Source organism: Vombatus ursinus, unplaced genomic scaffold (assembly GCF_900497805.2).
Source record: "Vombatus ursinus unplaced genomic scaffold, bare-nosed wombat genome assembly UNPS02009062.1, whole genome shotgun sequence".
NCBI classification, from domain to species: domain Eukaryota; kingdom Metazoa; phylum Chordata; class Mammalia; order Diprotodontia; family Vombatidae; genus Vombatus; species Vombatus ursinus.
In genome coordinates, this window is record NW_020948840.1 from 2,209,689 (window position 1) to 2,232,037 (window position 22,349).

At 35.8% G+C, this 22,349-nt stretch overlaps 1 protein-coding gene across 1 annotated transcript in view; it reads right to left on the minus strand.

Annotated features, from left to right (window-relative positions):
* The window catches only part of NOL10 (nucleolar protein 10), a 112,032-nt gene that overhangs the window by 52,289 nt on the left and 37,394 nt on the right, over positions 1 to 22,349 (minus strand). The window contains exons 12-13 of the mRNA XM_027850587.1: positions 19,573 to 19,639; positions 8,999 to 9,051 (exon numbers count right to left, since the gene is read on the minus strand). Of these exons, the coding sequence (XP_027706388.1) occupies positions 8,999 to 9,051; positions 19,573 to 19,639 (120 nt within the window). The remainder of the gene's footprint in view (positions 1 to 8,998; positions 9,052 to 19,572; positions 19,640 to 22,349) is intronic.

The window sequence follows — 22,349 nt, forward strand, 5'->3', positions numbered from 1 at the left end:
TCCAGACAGCCCAATCAATTCTGAATTAGAATTAGTTTAGACCTCTCACAGCCTGACAACCTTATCCCAACCTGGTAAAGAAAACCTTTATTCACTATCTTGATATTAAACTCTTTCTCCAGGTTGAACAAAAGCCCAAATCCACAAAATTTCAGTAAGACTTATCCAATTATCTATTTTACTATGCTCCCTATAAGGCTATTTCCCATAGCTCACTGCTTTGTTCACACTCAAGTTATGTCTCAAAAATCTTGGCCTGCATACTCTCTAAAAGAGACCTAAAAACCATTTATTTCACAAAGAATTTCAGTAACTACTTGTTCTGCTAACTATATGTTCTGTCTTGTATGTCCCTTAATGCGCTCACTAATGCCCCAAGGCGAAAGCATTCTTTGCATTTGGCACCATCCCCCAATGCTAAATAATAGTAATTTCCAACTAAATTGTTTATGACGCCAGTGTAACAGGCCTTTGCTTAAAATGAATATTTAAGATGAACATATGTATTTTTTCACCTTTAAGAGCTTGCATGCAGAGTAATACATATATTCACCCCAGGGCAGGCCAGAGGTCCATGAAGGAAACCTTGGGAGTATGGGCCAGTCTTGGTTGGACCTAAGGAGATATAACACATATGGACGTTCCTCCCAAGGGAATTGAAGAGACATTCAAGGAAAGGGAGTGAGGTAGGGTTATAATGTAAAAGCTAATGAGATCTTCCTAATGGAGAGTTCCCCAAATCACTACATGAACCTAGATCACAGTTAGAATATTGTGCTAAATCTGGATAAAAGTAAGTCACCTAAGCCTATCTTGGCCTAGATTAAAATCTAAACCTCTGAGTTAGACAAGAATCTATAGGATCTCTGCTGTGGGGTGTGGCATGGATCTAGGCTCTAAAAAGGCATCCCAACAAGCATTACAAGTTGAGGAGAGAGTTTTGGCTCTCTCCTTAAGTTCATTTCACTTATAAAATTGGATTAGAAGCAGCATAACATAGCATTACATGTTATTTTTTAATAAAGTAATGAGGGGCAGCTAGGTGGCACAGTAGATAGAGCACCAGTCCTGGATTCAGGAGGACCTGAGTTCAAATTCGGTCTCAGACCAGACACTTGACACTTACTAGCTGTGAGACCTTGAGCAAGTCACTTAACCCCAACTGCCTCGAAAAAAAAATGTCATATAAATTAAGTAATGAGATTGGTATTTATGCTCTATTGTACTGATCACAGGGAGGTGAGATACATTTCTCTCCTTTTATTTTTTCAAGCGTCAACCCAGTTGGTATGTGATATTAGGTTTGGAGCAAAGAGCTGAGGGTTTAGAAGTGATTTAAATCTCTCTGTAGTGCCTAACATGCTTCCCTAGCATGTATAAATACTAATTTGAATTGAACTGCTGGCTGGGTCCACTACAAGTTTGTATTACATAATCTTAACTGGGCCCTCACTGGAGCAAGGTAATCCTTCTACACTTCCCTAATAGACTCATCACACCCCTTTTCCTCTCTTCTCAAACTTCCCATAGTTCAATCTCAGCTGAGAACCTTATTGAAACTGAAAAATTGAGGCCATTCACAGAAGAGTTTCATCTTCTCCCTTCCTCTGTATCTCACTCAGATATCTTTCCACCTCTGGCTGTTTGATATGAAAAAGTGGCCTTTCTGCTTGCCAAGACAAATTTCTCTACATGCACAAGTGATCCCATACCAACCCATCTTCTCCAGTATGGTGTCCCTTCTATCTTCCCTATTCTCTCACTGATATTCAATCACTGTTGCTTCTCTACTACCCACAAACATGTCCGTGTCTACTCTATCTTCTATAAACCCTTACTTGGTCAATTCATCCATTTTCACTAGCTGTCATCCCATATCTCACCTAGTTTTGTTTGTTTGTGGCTAAACTCCTTGAGAAGGCTTCAATTTCCTTTCTTCTCACTCTTCTCAATTCTTTGCAGTCTAGAATCTGACTTCATCACTCAACTGAAACTGTTCTCTTAAATTAACAACAACCTCTTAATTGCCAAATCTAACGACCCTTTCTCAATCCTCAAACTTCTTGACCGCCCTGTAGCCTCTGACATTGTCAATCTACTTCTTCTGTAAACTCTCTAGGTTTTTGTGACACTGCTCTCTCATGGTTCTCCCCTTACCTATCTGACCACTCCTCATTCTACTTCATCCTAGATCTTCATCAAAGTCATGACTGCTAACCACAGATGTCCCAAAGGACTCTATCATAGGTCCTTTTTTCTTCTCCCTCTATTTTATTTCATTTGGTAATCTCATCAGCTTGAATTTGAGCCCAGATATCCCCTGATTCCAAAGTCCAGCATCTCTGACAATACATCATGTTGTCCAAAAAAGCCCCCACCAATTAAACATTCAGAACTAATTAAACTTAATAAAAAAAAAGATCTTCAACTATATATACAGATATATAGCTATATATTATTCCACCCTTCTGAGGCTTCTTTCATGGTCTTTGTCCATTAAGCCTTGATATTTATGTCTACCTTGATCTCTGAGGAGCTCCTTAATTCACCTCAATGAAGCAATTTTGAATCTTTGGGTCCATTTCCATTCACATATTTACTTTGTTGAAGCTGGCAAACAAATCTCCAAGCCAGACAGACTTTACCTTGCATGCAGGATTCTTTACCCTCTTACTTTGTCCTACCAAATAATACTTGAACCAATGTCAGTGGAAATAGTCATACCAACAAACCTAACACTGTTCTTGCTACAGATCCACTCTTCAAAGCAGGGTGGTGAAGTATCTGGGCCAAATATGCACCTCCAGAGGTTCAGCAAGGACTCACTGGTCTCTTGCAGTGTAAAGCATTACTTGAGGCCAGTAGCTCAAAAGATCTGCTGCAAATTAACTGTTAAAAATTGTACATCATCAAAAATAAATCTCAACTTCTGGCAACACAGCTGATGGTCCAATACTCCAAAGGCATGCTATAGAAAAGGAGCCAGAGCACAGTTAAACTTTCCCTTACACCATGCAACTGTCACATCTTATCCATTGACATTTTGTCAAATAATTAGCTTTGGTGTTTTGTAGGCAAGAAATTTAATTCATCTTCTTAAGAGTAACTCTAAGGTTTTTAACTTTCAGAAGAGTGTAGATCTGTTAGCTGGAGGAAAGTGCCACATTAAAGGTTCCCTATACCAAAGAAATCACAGGTCTGGTTTAAGAAAAAAAAGCACATGTGCTTTACAAGATATTACTATTACAACTTTTTGAGGCAACTAGGAACTCAATTATTTTGCTACACTGAGATTTTCAGATCGGGTCTACTTAGACTCTATCACATGTAAGAAATGGATTTGTCAAAAGTAAATCAAGTTCTCCCATTGTTCTTCTCAAAGGTTCTCCTGCCTTTATCTTCCAATACCAGTATGAAGAGAAAAGGAATACAAAATGTAGAATCTTGCACAAAAGGAGGAGAAGTAACACTGAATACCTACATTAGACTCCATACTCTTTGACTTTACACATGCACAGCAGCAGTCTATGGTTACCCTAGTATTCAGTAATCAGACTTATCACACATTCAGTAAAAGAGAGTAAGAGACCAAATTCCATTTTTATTCAGAAAAACGGAATTCTATTTTTCCTCAGAAAAGATACTGACTTCTACATTAGCCAACAGTTCCCTCTGGTGTTCACTAAGATTCTGGAAGCTATGGAATGTCAGACTTCACTATCATTAAGAGTATTTTGCTCTCCCACATTTGCATTTATCTAATACAAAATAGGCATGATGTCAGGAAATACAAACTCAAGGTGGGCGTCCTGCAATATCAGTCCAAAAAAAAAAAAATTTGTATACCTGGCATGTTGGATTAGATTTTCAAATTAGCCCTTAATTACAGGCATTCTAGAATTAACATTTAAAATGTATTGTTTCACTTCTAATATTAAGACACCTAGTCAATGATGCAATGCAATACCTCACATCAGACAGAGATGACCCAGTACTCTTCACTGCAGGTTTGAATAGTCCTTAAAATACCTGACTTCAACATGCCAACTAAAATGTCTCCAAAAGTTACTGAAGTGAGCTACAACTCTTGCACAATTCTCTGGAATAATAGTTATTCTTAAAAAAACCACACAATTTTTTTTAATCTCAGAAAAATAGAGTAAAGAAACACATGTGTATGTCATGAAATCTAGTCCTCTACTCACAAAGAACTGACCAAAAGTGAAGAAACCGGCTCAGTGTAGTCTCCATCTGGTTAACATCAGACATTGGGTAAGCAAGTAATGTCAGCTGAAGAATATGCACATGAATATTTCTGTCAAAATTAAACCATATAAAATATATTGCTTGTTCCAAATTATTCACATACCACTATGTATATGTGTTGTCCCTCTGATAGACAATAAATTCCTTGAGAATAAGAAATTTTTTTTGGTCTTTGTATTCCCTGCATCCAGCATCCAGCATAGTGCTTGCAGGGCACACTGTGTTTAATAAATATTTGATTGATGTAAGATTAAAAAAAAAAAAGAAGCAGTTGTATAGTAAGACACAGAGATACCAAGTGTCATGCCAGTATCCCCATAATACTAAACAATTTAGATCAAGGTTTACAGTGCATCCTTTTATGGAGGATTTATGGGACACCATGCAAAAGAATCTCAGAGTATAAGTAAGCAATGGATGAATGGTGATCTGTACCACTAAAGGGAAAATCCAAATCAATAGAGCCATGGATCTGTCAAAGGAGTAAATGTCATAAAACAAAACCTATATCTGCAGAAACACTTTTTATTTTTCTAAAATAAGTAGATTCCTGCTCAAATGACTACCAATATGTTTCACCCTAACATCTTTTCCTAAAATTTCTCTATCTAATTTCTTAATATATAAATCTAAAAACAAATTAAAATATGCAAGGAGAATTGTGGCAGTTGAAAAAGAAACAAAAGTACATACAAAAAACATGCTGAACTTCATCAACAGCACAGTTCCAAAATGTATAAGAAGCTGTTGCTTTACCATACAGACCTCTCAAAAGCAATGGATCACATATATCATAAAGTTTTATGTTTCTAATAGTTTGATAAAACACTAGGGAAGTGAGCTCTCTTAACTTCAAATATAACATTAAAAGAGGTTAGTTACATACAAAAACGAGGCACACCACTGTCAATAACTCACTCCCAGAAAGATGACATTGAAACTATTTTTACAGTAGTGGTGCTAGGCTGAAGGAAGACATTCAAGATGTGAAAAGGAGACTTTAGTACAATTTGCAGCACGATGTTTACCTAAGCAAGGAAAACTTAGCCTCTTCACTACCCCCACATATATAGTTATCACCAGGAAATCATCTGTTTTTTAAGCAGTGATTTTTTTCTCTGTTAAATAAAGAGGCAGATGTACAATGTGACACTAATTCACCTGAGATAGCTGAAATGACAATTGTCGAGAAAACAGTTTCAAACACTTTCAGTATATTAGTCTTTTTTCATACATATAAATGAAAAATTCAGGTAAGGTAAACAAGATTTGAGAAGAAATTTGAGAAATCACAACTGAGTTATGGGTTTCCTACAGTTGCTAGGTTAGGCAGTTGCTAGAGCTTTTCATGTCAGTTAATGTAGAGCATTACCTAAAGAAAAATAAACACAATTCTTCAGAGTCAGGAGTAATCAGAGAAGTCACACCTTTGCAGTTCATGAAATGAGACTCATCAGTACACAAATGATAATTTTCTGCAAAGTTTTGTTTGAGGTTTTTATTTTTAATTCCTGCCTTATTCCAAAAAGAATTAGAGGCATGACTTATAAGCATGTGGTTTTCCTCATATAATCAAAAAAAAGTATTACTGCGTAGTGTTTAACTACAGCAGAAGTCAGCACTCTCAGACCAAAGTAGGGAAGAGAAACCAAAATTCCTATTAAATAAGCTTCAAAGGGTATGAACGTTTTTCAAAAGAATTGTGAAATATCAATGATCACATTTTCAAAAATGTTCCAAATCATTATAAGTGCAAGTTAAAACAACTCTAAAGTTTCACCAAATGCCCAACAAATTTAAAAAAATTAAAAAACAGACAAACAGGGGCTTTGGGAAGACAGACTAACTAATACACTGTCTGTAGAACTGTAAAGTTCTACAATCCAACGGTATGGGGGGGAAAGAGACAGAGAAAAAGGAATTACGAAAAAAAATTTTTTATAAACTGTTCATTATCCTTTGCAGCAATCACACTGCTGGGTATGTACACTACAGATGTCAACCCCAGAAAGAAAGGCCCCACATATAACAAAAAGCAAAATATTCTAGCAAAAACCTGGAAACAAAGCGAGTGCCCACTAACAGGGGAAAGGATGAACAAACTATAGCTATGAATTTAGTAAAATATTAGCACGAAGTAAGAAATAACAAATATAAGGAATTCAGAGAAAGAAACATGGGAGGCTTTGTATGAACTAATGAGGAGTGAAGTAAGGAGAAATGGAAGAACAATATACACAGTGAGTAAAATATTGTAAATGAAAAGGACACTAAAAAAGAAGCTAAATTCTGGACAATTGTAATAACAAATCTCAAAACTAAAGAACAGTGAATGAAACAGTTCTTTGAGTACAATGAAAAGTAGACTACCAGGATTCAGATCCTGCCTGTGTGAATCTGGCCAGGTAAATAATGTCTCTGTGCTTCTATCTCCTTACTTGTGAAATGAAGGTGTTAGACTTAGTGCCCACAAGATCCCCTTAGCTCTAAGTCTATGATCTTATGACTATGAGGGCATCATGTTACACACACTCTAGAAATAGTCATGACATTCATTGTTTTTGCTTAAATATATTTTGCTGTTTAATGAGGGGAAGGGATGGGACATCTTATACCTGCAAATGAATGAGACATAAGAACAAAAATCATCAATAAAACAATGAAGTGTTACTATTAAAAAGTTAAAAAGGATAAGGACTAGACCTGTAATTTTATTCATGTGGAACTCCTGGATAAAGAAACTTCTTCTTCCAATACAATTGAACACCTCACTGAATCTTGTGTTGTTAAAGAGTCAATATGGGAGAGACAGAATGAGAACCCAGGCCATTTTGGCTCTGAGGCCAGCTCCCTCTCCACTAAGCCATCATGCCACCTCCAAACTTCTCATTTAGAAGTTACAAACACTTCTGAATTATCTCAAAGAAATAAGAAATAATGATTACATGAAGGAGGTTACTGGTTGTGTGAAATTCCCACGATATTAAATTCACTTCTGCAATTTACAAATGACAAAAAAGCTAAAAAGGACAGTTAATACTCTGTATAGCAAAGCCAGGATCTCAAAAGCTGTTGAGACAGTATAACCCTAGACTGAATCTAGTAAGATCAAATTTAATAAGGAAAAATGTAACATGTTACAATTGGTTTAAAAAAAAATAAACTTCACAAATACAAGATAGGAAAGGCAGTTAATCTAAAAATGATTTGGGAAATGGGATGTGTCTTAGTGGATTGCAAGTTCAACAATGGACAATGAGATATGGTAGCCAAAAAAACCAATGAAACTTTTGTATATGTTCTGTAACTTCTCCTCCACCTCCACCCCACCCCCAAAAAGGCATAACTTTGAAAAATAAGGAGCTAAAAGTCTGGTACAACTACAACCCAGCCAGGCACGATCTGGAATTCTTATGTTCTGTTCAATAAAGAAGAAAATATTAATATTCTGTCCATTGTCCAGAGGCAGGCAACCAGAAGGGTAAAAGGATCCTGAGCCCATACAATAGAAGGTTAAGTGGAAGAAATTAGGGATATTTAATGTGAAAAAAAGAAAACTAGAGGTGACATGATACTGTCTTCAAGTCATGTGAAAGAGGGATAAGAATTGTTCTATTTAGTACACAAAGAAGAACTAAGTACAATGTAAAGAAACCATAAAGAGGCAATTTTTTACTATCAGGAAAACCCCCCTAAGGATTAGCAGTATTCCAAAGCACTATTCTTCAAACAGAGAAGGCAGGATCACCATTTTTCAGGTATATTGTAATTACAATCTTTTTTCAGGTGTGAGTTCAACTATATGACTACCAAATCCCTTCCAATTCTGAAATTCTATGATTTGTGGTTTTCAATTAAGCCTACGATCAGGCCTGTTCAAGAAAGGACATAATCAAATAATCCTTAACGGGCCATAAAGTGAAGTGTTATAATTTGCTACAGTTTTTCTTTTTCTTTTTTTTGCCTGGAACTATGATTTCACTGCTGTAGGGCGCTTTCTAGTGAGGAAATTCCTTCTACCGAAGTAAGCCACAAGCAACAAAATATTCTTAGAGAGTTGCCTAGGGCACTGAAAAGGCAAGGACTTGTCCAGGAACATGCAACCACTATGCAATAGGTGCTCTATCTACTACAACATGCTGCCTTTCATTTTTCTATTTATAGGATCATTCTCATCAGTAATACCTTCTTAAGAAGAAATTAAAAGGAAAGGAATAAACCCAAGAAAAAATGAGTTATTTATGTACACAAGAAAAAGAGCTCTAACACAAGGAGCTGAAAACATACATTATTAAGCAGGGTCACTTTTAAATAATCTTTTTTTAAAATAAAATATAAGAAACCACTATAAGAACTAATAATCAGCAACTACTGCAAAATGGTCAGATTTTTCTTTTTATGTTTAGAGTAGCCTTTTCTTGGCCAAAATCTATAAAGTAAGATTATGAAAAGAGCTTCAAACAAGAGATATAAAAATAAAGATAAACTTAGAAAGATAAACTTTTTATTCCTAAAACCCTGTTCCCTTACTTACCATAACAGAATGTTTTAGTATTAGCCTTACATATAATTTTACTGACTCTAAGAAGTTAAGTAAAGCTATACATTTTTACTATACTTTAAATTAAGATTCCCATTTAGACTCAAATTCATTCTGAGTAAAAAAATTTAAAAACAAACAGTGCCTTTACTTGCTCCTACATTTATCACACAGCTTATTTGTAGCACTTACAGGTATGTAATAGATGCCCATTTTAGGGGTTTCATTGGCTGTCAGAAGCATTCCTAAAAAAAAAATATACAAAACAACACAGTAAACAGATAGCAAAAGAAAATCATTTTTTCATGTTTAAACATATGAAGATTTTAAAAATGGTCTCTAATACCACGCAAAATTATACCATGGGAAAAAAATTAAACCAAGAAAAAGATTTACTCTGTGTCCTTGAACAATTAATATGATTTTTCTGGGCCTCAGCTTCCTCATCTATAAAAGAGGAAACCAGTTTAAACAAAATCTCTAAAATTCCTTCCAAAGTCTACATAAAGCCTGAAAAATACTTAAAAGAAACATATTTCAAAATTCAGGGACAAATGAAAAGGAGCTTCAATGCATTCTCTCTCACTACAACAAACGACAGGGTCTTTTTGTGGTGACAAAGAACTGGAAACTGAGGAGGTGCCCACTAACTGGGAACAGCTAAACAAATTACGGCTCACGAATGGGATGGAATATTATTATACTATAAGAAATGATAAAGGGCATGGGCTTCATAAAAACTAAGACTAGTATGAACTGAGGATACAAAGTGAAGCGAGCAGAACCAGAAGAACAATTTATATGATAACAATTTTGTGAAGACAAACAATTTTGAAAGATTTAGAAACAATTATCAACACAATGACCAATAACAAATCACAACTCCAGAGGACTCAGTAAAAATAGGCAACCCATGTCATAAAACAAAAGTGACAGTTTCAAGAGTGCAGATGGAGACTTTTGAGGAATATGGATTTGTTTTGATTGAGTATACATGTCTGTAAGAGGTATTTTGCTTTTTCCTACTTTCTCAACTGAGAGGAAGAGAAGGTAAGAGAGAAAATATGGAGCCAAATTGAATTTTTCAAAAATACAAAACAATAAATGGAGGACAGAATACTTTTCCTGACCATCAGCCAGTGTAAACTCTTTTCCACAAAATGTCAAGGAAGAGCTCCATATCTTTGATCCAAGATTCATAAATAAGCTGAAGATCACACTATTAATGGTGACTAAATTCAGAGATTCAGAGATATAAGGCTGAAAGGGATCTTGAGGATCACCTAGTCCAATCACCACACAGCTGAGGAAACTGAGTCCCAGAGTAGGTAAATGACATGCCTATCACAAAATCAATAAGTAGCAAACTTGGCATTTGAATCAATCTATAAACATTTATTAAACACCTATCACTGTGCTAAGGGATACAAATATAATAAATGAAACAATCTCTAATTTAAGAACTGTACATTCCAATGTGAGAGACAACAAAAATATATGTAACTATATACAGAATGAATACAGAAAGAATAAAGAGGAATATAAAGTTGTTAAATATAAGATCATTTAAGAGGAAGGGCACTAGCAGTTGAAGTGATTAGGAAAGGCTGCCTGTAAAAGCAAGTAGTGTATAAGCTGTGACAAAGGAAAAGGATTCTATGAGGGAATGATGAGAAGGGGGAAGTCCTCCAGAAAGAAGGACAGCCAGTGCAAAGGCATGGTAAGAGGAGATGGAGTGCTATATATGAGAAACAGATAAAAGGATGGGTTGGCTGGATCACAAGTAGAGTGGGAACGAGAGTAATGTCCAATAAGGCTGGAAAGACAGGTTGAGGCAAGGTTGGTAAGGCCTTTAAAAACTAAACAGCATTTATATTTGATTCTAGAAGAAGAAAAAAGTCAATAGTATTTTTTAATGTTTTTGAATTTAAACACCAAAAAAATTTTCTATATAAAGAATGTTGTATTTGAGACCTTGAGTATCCATTCCCTACCACTTTTTTAAAAGTATGTAATAAATTCTGCACATTACTTTCACAAGTTCTGTGCTTGCCTATGTTTCCCTCTGAACTTTCCTGTTCTCTTCTGTGCATTTGCTAAAAGTTTCAATGGCTCTCTTTTTTGGCATCAGTATTTCTAACTCTACCTCCTCCTCCTCTGCTAAATAAAAAGCTAAAAAAGTAAAACAAAAACCTGGTAACAAATAAGTAGTCAAACAAAATAAATCCACACAGTGGCTATGTCCAAAAATGCATGACTCTTTCTGACCTTTAATCCATCACTATGGTCAAGAAGTAGGTAAAATGTTTCATCACAAGTCCTCAGGAGACCTGGTTGGTCACTGCACTGATAAGAGTTGTTTAGTTTTTTCAAACTAAAGTGTTTTCATTTTTAGTTCTTGTCCTTGTAAGAAACTGTTCTGTGTCTCCTCACTTTGCATCAATTCATACAATTCAGGATTTCTGCAATCATCTTTTCTATAATTTCTTATAGCACAGTAATATTCCATTACACTCATATACCACAATATCTTCTGATTAATGGGTACCCTCTTTAGATTCTATTTCTTTTCATTTTTTATTTTGATTCTAGGGGTTTTTTTTAGATTTTTTTCTTCTTTTAAATTTAGATTCTAGTTCTTTTTTTTTCCCTTTAATCTCCAGTTCAGGATCAGGAAGTTTGGTTTGCTAAGGACTGTTCTCTCCAAGGTATTACACTTCGTCTTGACAACCTTCCATCCCCTGTTGATTTTCATACATTTATATACCAAACAGGTTTATTGTTTTTGTTGCTGTTGTTGGTTTTTTTGGTGGGTGCACACCCACCCATGTGTACATGCATATGTGTGTGCTCAATCCTCCTTTGTCCAGTTCTGTATGCTCTCCTCACCCCTTCTTGTCCATGCTTGTATATATTCTTATTCTCATATACTCACCTCTGTATAATAAATTATAATTGATTATATGTTTTTACCTTTTGGAATATTGCATTCCAAGATTTCTCATTTAAAGTATAAGCTACCAGGCCTTATATGATCATTGGCACATGAGCTGCTTCTTCCTGGCTGCTTGCAGTATTTTTAATTTGATCGAGATTTTGGCTGTGAAGTTTCTAGGACTTTTCTTTAAGAATACCTTTCAGGAAGTAATCAGTGGATGGATAGATAGATAGATAGATAGACAGACAGACGGACGGACGGACGGGGTTTTTTTTTTTAACTTTGCCCTCTGGTTCTCATGGATCTAGACAGTTTTCATTTATAAATTCTTGTGCTGGGGTTTACTGAGTACAGGAATGACAGAAACACTCAAGTGCAGATGTATACAAGGAAGATTTCTTTGGCAGCAGCACGTAGAATGGACTAGAGCAGGGAGACTAGAGTGGAGGATGTTGCAGTAATCTAGGCAAGAGATGATAAAGGTATGAAGTAAGGAGGTAGCTCTGTGAGGAGAGAGAAGGATATGGCAGAGGTAGAAATGGCAAGATTGGAAAACCGACTGGATACACGGAATGAAGAATTGAGGATAATACCAACGTTGACTTCAGGCAGTCTAACTCCAAATTCCATGTTCATTCCACAGTTCTCATGCCACTCCAATCCATCCTCCACTCAGCCAGGATCCTCCTTGATCCAGGATCAAGGGATCTTGCTAAACTGCGACACCCTATTAGCTTTAGGATCAAATATAAAATCCTCTCTTTCGCTTTTAAAGCCTCTCACAGCCTGACTCCTTCCTACTTTCCCAGTCTTCTTACACTTTATTCCCCTCCACATGTTCTTTAATTCAATAACATTGGCTTTCTCACCATTCCTTACATGTGTCCCATGGCTGGAATGCTCTCCCTCCTCACTTCTGCCTCCAGGCTTCCTTCCAGACTCAGTTTTAAATCCCACTTTCTGTTAAAGGCTTTTCCTGGTACCCCTGTTCTCTCCTTCCTCCACAATTAGTGTTTTCCCTTGGGGACCACCTCCCATTTACACTGTACATATCGTATATGTACAGTTTTTTACATGTTGTCTTCCCCATTAAAATGTGAACTCCTGAGAGCAAGAACTCTGTTTTTGCTTTTCTTTGTATGTCTAGTATTTAGCACAGTACCTAGCACATAAGAAGCACTTAGTAAATGTTTGTTGAATGGACTATGTAGATACGTATCATAGAAAAGAGTGCTACCGAACCTAACAGCATTTGACAACACTATGCACTCATTGATAGTTGAATCCTACTGCAAATGTTTTTAAGTGATAGCAGTAGTGGGATAAACCAGGAGATTTGCCTGTAAATCAGATGATCAAGACTACTAGCAAAACACAGGGTTATCAGCAATTTTTCTGTCAATCTCACTGACAAGACTCTACATTGACTAGATGAATCTCTCAAGCCTTTCTTCCTATCTGTTCTCTCATGCTAACTTTTATATAACACAGAAGACATGGACACTTGTATAACAATCCCACATTATGCAAAAAGCTCATTTACCCCCCTTTGCTTTAGAAAGAGCTCTCTTGTCAAAGTCTCTTAAGTCAGTTATGGTACAGCAACAATACCTGCTGCCTGACACCCTGCCTCATAACCCTATCTCTAGAGAGACGTGCTCTTGGTACAATTTTAAGTAGCAGCAGAAAATTCTGGAAACAGTTTTATATTCCAAGGTGGTCTTACATCTGAACTCCTCTCCTGTACCCATGATTACTGAAGTTAAAGCTAAAGGGATCTTTGCCATCTAACCAAACTCCTCAATCCAGAGAGGTGCAGTGGACTAGGAAAGAGAGTCAGAATTTGAATCCTGACATATCCCTCATGTCATGTTTTGTATTACAAATTTTGAGCCAGAATTTGAACCCAGGTTCTGACACAACTCCTCCATTTATCATGTTTTCATTACAATTTTTATATCATAGTTATTTGTATATGTCTCTTCTCTCTATGTTATGCTATAAACCTGATGAAAGCAGGAAACATACCTTGTTTATTTTTTATCTCCCTAGACAACTAGGACAATTGCTAGGCAAACAGTCAGTGTTTAATAAATGTTTGCTGAATTTGCTGAATCAAATGAAAGTTACATTATTCTCTTTTTATCTGATCTACTTACAGAGCATGGGAGAGAGAAAATAAAAGGAAGACAATTACATTTAAAGTACCAGAACATATATCTTTAGCAATAAATACACTCACATATATGGACAACTAACTGGTAGCTTGTATATATATTTTAAAATAAATTATTTTGGCCATCAGCTTTGTGTAGCACATAAAAGGATTAAAAAGTTGAAGATTAAAAAGTAATTTCATATAGATATGAAGGAAGCTAAGATTAATGAGGTCAATTAACGCTGAGCCACACAGCAAGAATGTAATTAAACACTCAGCCCAAGTCATGCATTGTATGTAACTGGTTAGTGTGCTTTATCTCAAAGTTGGAAACCAAAATTTCCTTGACAAAAAAAACAAAAAATAGAAAGAAAACCAAAAACACCAATAAAATCTAAAAAGGTAAAAACTCAAATCAAGGTAAAGCAAATACTTAAAATACACACACACAAGAGACACCTGATCATTATCACAATATTCAGAAGCATTCATCCTAAAGTCTCCGTAGTTAGTTACTAAGACCTATAAAAACCCTTGGTATTTAAACATGTTTTATGGCAGCAGAAACAACTAATAGTTTCAAACTCAGAAGAAAACTAAGGCTACAGTAAGATAAAGCACATGATGACTATGCTTCAAATACTGCCACAAACAACAGTGATGTCAATGCAACTTCCAAGAGCCTTCAGCCATAATTAAAGAAGAAAAAGTCATAGGGACTAAGTATGTCTTTGCTGAATGATAGGAAATATCTCACAACTAAAGAGAAGCTTCCTGATCAAAAGACAGCTCCCCAACCTGTCTCCACTGCCTTTGCTTCTTAAAACTGCATCTCACAAGAGAATACAGCCACACCTTCAAACCACAGAAGAGATTAATCTGATTACATGAGAGAATTCTGACGAGATTGAGCTAGATTTATTTTTTCAATGAGGCAGGAGTTAATGACAACCGTATATGGAACTAAAGATATAAGTTGATTGGCTATCAGTCTAAGTTAGGGAATGTCAGGGCCAAAACCAATTATAAATGTGAAAGATAAACAATTTCATAAAGCCTAAGGAATGCCAGAAGTTACTAACAAATTGAAACAAAAAGGCTTCTTTTCAAACCACTAAGAGGAAAATTAATTTAGGGGGAGATATAATGACCTTCAGAGAAACAAAGAGTAAAACAAATAACAACAACAAAAAAAACAATTCTTCCAAGATCAAAAGGTACTCAGCACCTGTAGTCAACACAGAACCCTTCTATGGTCTAGTCTCTTATGATCAGATATTATGAGAGTATCAAATCTCCCTTTGAAGCATCTGGCACTGGCCACTGTCTCATACAATTTACTGGTAGACAGTCTACCAGTAAATACCATTGCCAGAGGGGGAAAAAGGGTGGGAAGTCTCTCCTCATGTTTGCTTTTACCTTTATTTAATATCATGCTTAGAAACCATGTCAATATGCACCAATGTATTTAGCTTATTAAACAGATCTTGATGAAGAACACAAGCAATTTAAGATTAAAAAGTACAGTCCCTAAATTGCAGGCATACTGTGTTCCAAATGTGCAAATGTTATCTGGAACTTGTAATGAATTTTTCCATAGAAATAATGCAGTAAGTGGTACTTAAGTTCCAAGTTAGCCCACTAAAGCCTATGTATCGCATAAGGTACACGAATGAATGTAAGAATAATAGTACTAGCTTGAGTTGTGGGTCTAAAGAATGGCAGAAGAGGGTAAAGATGTTCACGTTCCCCCTTCTGTAAGTCCACAACTAATCCTAGGCAAAAATTTTGACATAGATAAAAGTTTGTATTAGTACTCTCTCCCTTGTCATTTTGCACCTGTCTCCAGCTTCTTTGTATACAACTCTCTAGTTTTACAATTCTCGCACAAAGTTCTAAGAGGCTCACTTTAGTCAACCCTAATTCCTGCTTGGCCTACCATCACAAAGGTGAGAATGGATCTTAAAACACATATATTCCAACCACCTACCCGATGAAAGAATCAGAAATTCTTCCACTGTATCCTCAATGGTCATCCAATCTCTGTCTGAAAACTTCAAATAACAGGGAAGTCACTACTTCAAGCTATTCTATTTTCAGAAAGGGCTAACTGTGAAGTACTTTTATTGAGCTTAAATCTGCCTCCCTAAAGTTTCTTCTTACATCCTTGTTTTTCCTTCTGAAACTATGAATAAACCTAATCCCTCTACCCCTTGACAACCCTTTAGATATTATTGAGAGACAGTTTTCATTTCCCCCCAAAATAACTAATCACAAACCTTGTCTTGCCCTCATAAAGTTCTCCATGCTATTTAGTTCGATTCTTGAAAATTTTTAAGTGATTCAACTGTTTATTCATAATTTATAAATTGATAAGTGATATCAACTAATATTGATTTGACTAAGTTACATTAATAGGTGATATGTGGATGACTGAAAGTCCCTTAACCCTTTGAGGGGAAAGTAGGGGAAGCAGGGGAGAGGTAAAAAGCTTTCCATTTTAAAAAGGTTTATAAACCCAAATTAATTTCCAGAAGTATAAAAAAGACATCACCAAAAAAAAAAATTAAATTTGTAGGAAAATATTTCTGAGGTATTACCATGATATTGTCAAGAAAAGAGCACTGGACCTGAAGTCAGAAGAACTGGGCTTAAGTCCCAGCTCTGCTGATTAATAGGCATTTATTTAACCCTGGGCAAGTCACTCCAAATTACTGAACCTCAGCTCATCCATCTGTAAAATGAGTTAATAACATGTGTATTAACTGACTCACAAATCTGTAAAGAAGACACTTTGACTCTTACTTTACTAAGAAAATGGAAGCTCTCCATCTTGAATCTTATCTTTTCCCCCGTTCTATACTTCAAAATCTCTCTACAACATCCTATGATCTCTTCTGCTCTAGGCTCTAAGGAAGAGGCCCCATCTATGTACAAATGCCAATCCCACTCTGCCACTTTTATCCTTAATCATATGCCTGTCTCCTATGGGAAACTGTCCCTTTGATAATCTATTCAACCTCCCAAATTTTCAGTCTCTCCTTACACACTTTCAATCACTCCTCTCTTGCTGTCCACGAATGTGACTAGGTTTTGGTCATCTCTGGCTTGCCCTCTTATCATCTCTAACAACTGCCCTCTCTCTCCTCTCTTTCATCACCAACTTCTAGAAAAAGTAATTTGTATTCCAATCTATTTCTGTTCTCATTCACTTGTTAACAGCATAAAATCTGGTTTCCATTAAGCACACCTCTTGACCAAAGCTTGCTCTCTCCAAAATTACCATTTCCTAATTGCTAAGTTTAATGGCATCTTCTCAGTCCATAACCTTCTCTACCTCTTTGCTAATTTTGGCACAGTTGTCCACCTCCTCTCTTGGCTTTCATGACAATGTGCTTTCCTGACTCTCCTCTTGCACCTCTAACTATATCCTAAGCTGGAGTGTTATCTAAAGCCCATCTTCCAATGTGAGCGTCTACTAAGGCTCTATTCTAAGACCTCACCACACTCTAACAAAATTCCTTGGTGATCCCCTCAGCTCTCAAGGTTTTCAATTATCTCTATGTAGACTGACTCTCAAATATGTATATCCAGGACTTATATCTCTCCAGAGCTAGACATCTCCATCTGAATGTTCCCAAAAGAAAGTTTATTTTCTTCCCTCAAAACTGACATCTCTCCAAACTTTCCTATTTCTACTGAAGGTACTAATAGCTTTCTACTCACCAAGCATCTCATCCTCAGAGTCCAGCTATTCACTCTTACTCTGCCAACCTCAGATCCAATTAGTTGGTAAATCTTGTCACTTCTACTTCCTTAATACCTCCCATTCATCCTAGTCTTTTCTTTGATATGAACATTACCCTAGCTCAAAACCTCATCTTGTCTCACTTATGACTATTGTAACTAGACTCAGCCTCTGGTTTCTACTTTCTCCAATTCATCCTCCACACTTAGGTGCCAAAATAATCTTCCTACCACAGAAGCCTAACCATATCATTTGCTCAAAAATTATCAATGGCTTCCTATAGCCTCTAGGACAAAATTCTAAAGCCTCAGCTTGGCATGTGCCTACTTCTCCAAATCTACCTATATTACTTACTCCTTTCTATGTGCTAAGCATACCAGTTAAATAGGTCTACTTTCACCTTGATTCCACTTTGCATGTCAAATCCCAGCTCTGTGCCTTTCATGGACTGTCCTCCATGCCTATGATGGACTCCCTTCTAATCTCAGTCCTCAGAATCTCTAAATTCCTTCAAGGCTGAGCTTATGTACAATCTTATGTATAATCTTCCTAGTTGTAAGTGCTCTCTTTCTCCTAAAATTATCATAAATTTACTTATTCATTTATTTGTCTGTAACTTCAGTAGAATATAAGCTTCTTGAAGGCAGGGACTGTTTCATTTTGGCTTTGTAGCCTCATTGTCTAGTACCCTTAATGGTCACTAAAAATTGAATTATAAGCTTCAGGAGGTCAACGACTGTTTCATCTAAACTTTATATTTCCTGTAATGCCTAAGACAGTTCTCTCCATCTTGTAGGCACTTAAATGCTTGAGGAATGAATCCATGAACTGTGCAAGACTCCGGGGCAGAGAAAAATGGTGAAGGAGGAAAGAAGAATATATTTGCTTCACAAAAAAATTGAACACATAATCATTAAGAATTGTAAAAGAAGAAGTGAGTGGGGAATGTGATTTTACTGAAGTAAAAAAAACAAAATATAAATAAGTGAAGCTCAAAGCAGCCATTAAAAGGCCTTTCCTAGTATATTTATAGATCTTACCAAATAAGTTCTTTGGCCGTTATTAGCCTTTTTCTTTTTTTTGTAATCAACTTCTGAAAACTTATGTAAAAACCATACTATATTCATATCATCAAGCAAACAATGTGTTTTGCAAAGGAGAAATGTCTTTTTAAAAATACTCATTTCCATCAAGTTAACTTAGAAAAATTAAAATCAACAGATATGCTGCACTTATTGCAAAGTTTTGATATACTTAAAGAATGCTTTTCATTAAAATCAAAAGGTCTTAAAGAGATACCTGGGTTGAAATGTCAATACTTAGAACACTCTCCTTGCCTATGAGCATATCATAAAGGTGATGTTCTTCTTTATGTCTACTGAACTGATACAGACACTTCACAAAAAGAGTCAGGGGCTGGTAGAACTATGACCCATTGGGTCCTTCCCAAATTCTTAAACCTCAAAGGCTAATCCATGAGAAAGTTTATGGGAAAGTAAGACTTCCTGGTTGGGTACTTCTGGATATTAGGAGGCCCCAACTGTATAGAATGAATAGTTTATCCCTCACTATTAGCAAGGAGTTCCTCAATGAATACAAATAGCTTTAAAATCCAGTGTTCTTACATATTTAGTGTCATTCTATAATCACATAAAATCACCCTTGGTAACTTAAAAATCCCGCTTCACCATAACACAGATATCTACCAACATCCTATAATAACTTACTACTAACAGCCACATTAAGTGAGTCAGAGGTAAGAATGCTCTTTTCTGAATCATCTATACCACTTCCTGCTCTTGGTTTTTTCCCACAATATATCACACAAGTATTAGTCTGACCCAGAAAAATCTGTCTACTCAATGAAACTAGATAAACTTGAAGGCCAACATATATAATGGAACAAACATTTGATATATCACCTGAATCTGGATAAAGGCAGACATCATTAATATCATGTTCAGGTTCCAAGGAAGTAAATATTTTCCCCTGTAAAAGAAACAGAAAAATGAACTACTGAAATAAATTAAAATTTATTTTAACAAACAACAGAACCTAGGTAAATGAATTCAAAGTGACACTATGTACCAACCTTTTTTAAAAGCAGAAAATATGTATTATTTACAAAACCTAAATTAACTGGTACTTAATAAATGTCTGATAATTAAATGTGTTCCTTAACCAGTTCAAAAAGGAAGAAGATCAAATTATTGAAAAAAAATGAACAAGGCAAAAATCACGAGATCGGTTTTTAAAATTATCTGAACCTACTATACACAATTATATGCTAGCAAAAGAAAGAATTTTTTAAAAATTACCTACAAAAATACAAAATAACAGGCAAATTAACAAAATGTGAGCTTGAGATCTTAAATGATCCAATCTCAGAAAATGAAATCAAACAAGTCATAAAGGAACTACTAAAGAAAGAGTCATGGGAAAAGGTGAAGAGAGGGATCAACAAAGGAAGACAGAAAAGTAAAAAGCTCATATACAGTTTATGTGTTGGTCCAGAAGGAATATTTATTTATAAATACCCCCCAAAAGCCAAATAAAACTTACTTCAACAATTTAAAACAAGGGCTATCATGGAGTGAATTTTGAAGCCCCTTCCAGCTTTTACATTTGTCATTTAAAATTAAAAGAGGACTTTGGGATGTAGCCATTTTCTACAGTAAGAGAGGAAGCAAGGTGGGGCAAGGAAGAAGAGTTGTTTTATGGCTTTTTAAAAGCTGTAGAACTAGAAGCCAAGTGCTTTCAAAAGTAGAAATTCAATAAAATATAAATTAAGACCTACTATGTGCAAGAAACTGTGAGAATGCAAAGTGAAGGACAGTCTTTGCTATCAAGAAGTTTACAACTTGGTAAGGGAAGTAAGACATGAACAAACAATTCATAATAAAGTAAAACACAAAAAATAACAGGGAAGAGACACAAATTGCTATATAAGACTGATTGCATTATGGAGAACAGAAGAATTCAGGACCAAACAGGAGATAGAGAACATTACAAAAAGCAAAATGGATAACTTTGATTACATTACATTGAAAAGTTTTGCACAAACAAAGCCAATGCAGCTAAGATTAGAAGGAAGGTAGAAAACTGGGAAAGAATTTTTACAACCAGTCTCTCTGACAAGGGCCTCATTTCTAAAATATATAGAGCATTAAGTCAAATTTATAAGAATACAAGTCATTCCCCAATTGATAAATGGTCAAAGGATATGAACATGCAGTTCTCAGCTGTGAAATGATCCAACCATTTTGGAGAGCAATTTGGAACTATGCCCAAAGAGCTATAAAAATGTGCATACCCTTTGACCCAGCAATAGCACTTCCAGGGCTATATCCCAAAGAGATCATACAAATGGGAAAAGGACACACACGTACAAAAATATTTATAGCAGCTCTTTTTGTGGTGGCAAAGAATTGAAATTGAGAGGATGCCCATCAACTGGGGAATGGCTGAACAAGTTGTGGTATATGAATGTAATGGAAAACTATTGTGCTATAAAGAAATGATGAACAGGCTGACTTCAGAAAAACCTGGAAAGACTTGCCTGATCTGATGCTGAGTGAAGTGAGCAGAACCAAGAGAACATTGTACACAATAACAGCCACATTGTGCAACGACTAATATTGATAAACTTAACCCTTCCTAGCAATACAAGGATCTAAGGCATCTCCAAAGGCCTCCTAATGGAAAATGCTATCCACATCCAAAGAAAGAACTATGGAGTTTGAACATAGATCGAAGCATACTATGTGCTATTTTTTTTTCTTCTGTTGAGTTCTGTTTCCTCTTCCTGGTGGTTCCTCCTATTGGTTCTAAATCTTACTTACAACATCACTAATGTGAAAATATGTTTAACAGGAATGTATATGTATAGCCTATATCAGATTGTGTACCGTCTTGGGGAGGGTGGTGGGGAGGAAGAGGGAGAAAAATTTTAAACTCAAAAGCACATGGAAGTGATTGCTGATAAATCAAAATAAATTAATTTTAAAAAAAAAGACTGATTGCAAAAAAAAGATTTACTTCTCAGCACTATTTGAGGGGGCAGGGGAGAAATCAGAGAAAGCTTCCCAAAGGACATTATACTTGGACGAAACCTTAGAAGATGAGAAATATCTTAAGCCCGGGTAAATGGGAGAATGATGACAATATCACCAGGCACACAAAATCCATTAGAAGTAGGTTCTAAAGGAAAAATAATGAGATGATAAAGGAAAAATAAATTGAATGATGTGTCTTTTTCCTCATCATAAAGCCCTGCCATGAAAATGGAGAAGAGGAACTAAGCTAGCCCACAGAGCAAAAGCAGTATTTTCTTAACCCCAAGAAAGAGGACAGAAATAAGAAACAATTCCCAAGGTTCTTTTGAATAATAGCTTCTGAATTTAGAACTAATTCAATTCAGACAAGTCTCCTAAGCAGCTTCCACTGTACATATTTTTCAATCCCATTTAAAAGACCAAGATACTTATTCTGTCCTCCCACAAAGCACCTCTTCCTAGAAAAAAAAAATGAAAATAGGAATTGGAGAAAAAGAAAAAAAAAACTTAGTTTGTGTGCACTTACTTGATTTTTCCCAAGTTTATGATAGAAAAGAAGAATATAAATTAAAAAGGATGATCATGGAAAGATATTCTGAACACATAGTTAGCTTTCATAAAGATGAGACAGAACTTCAGGGTCT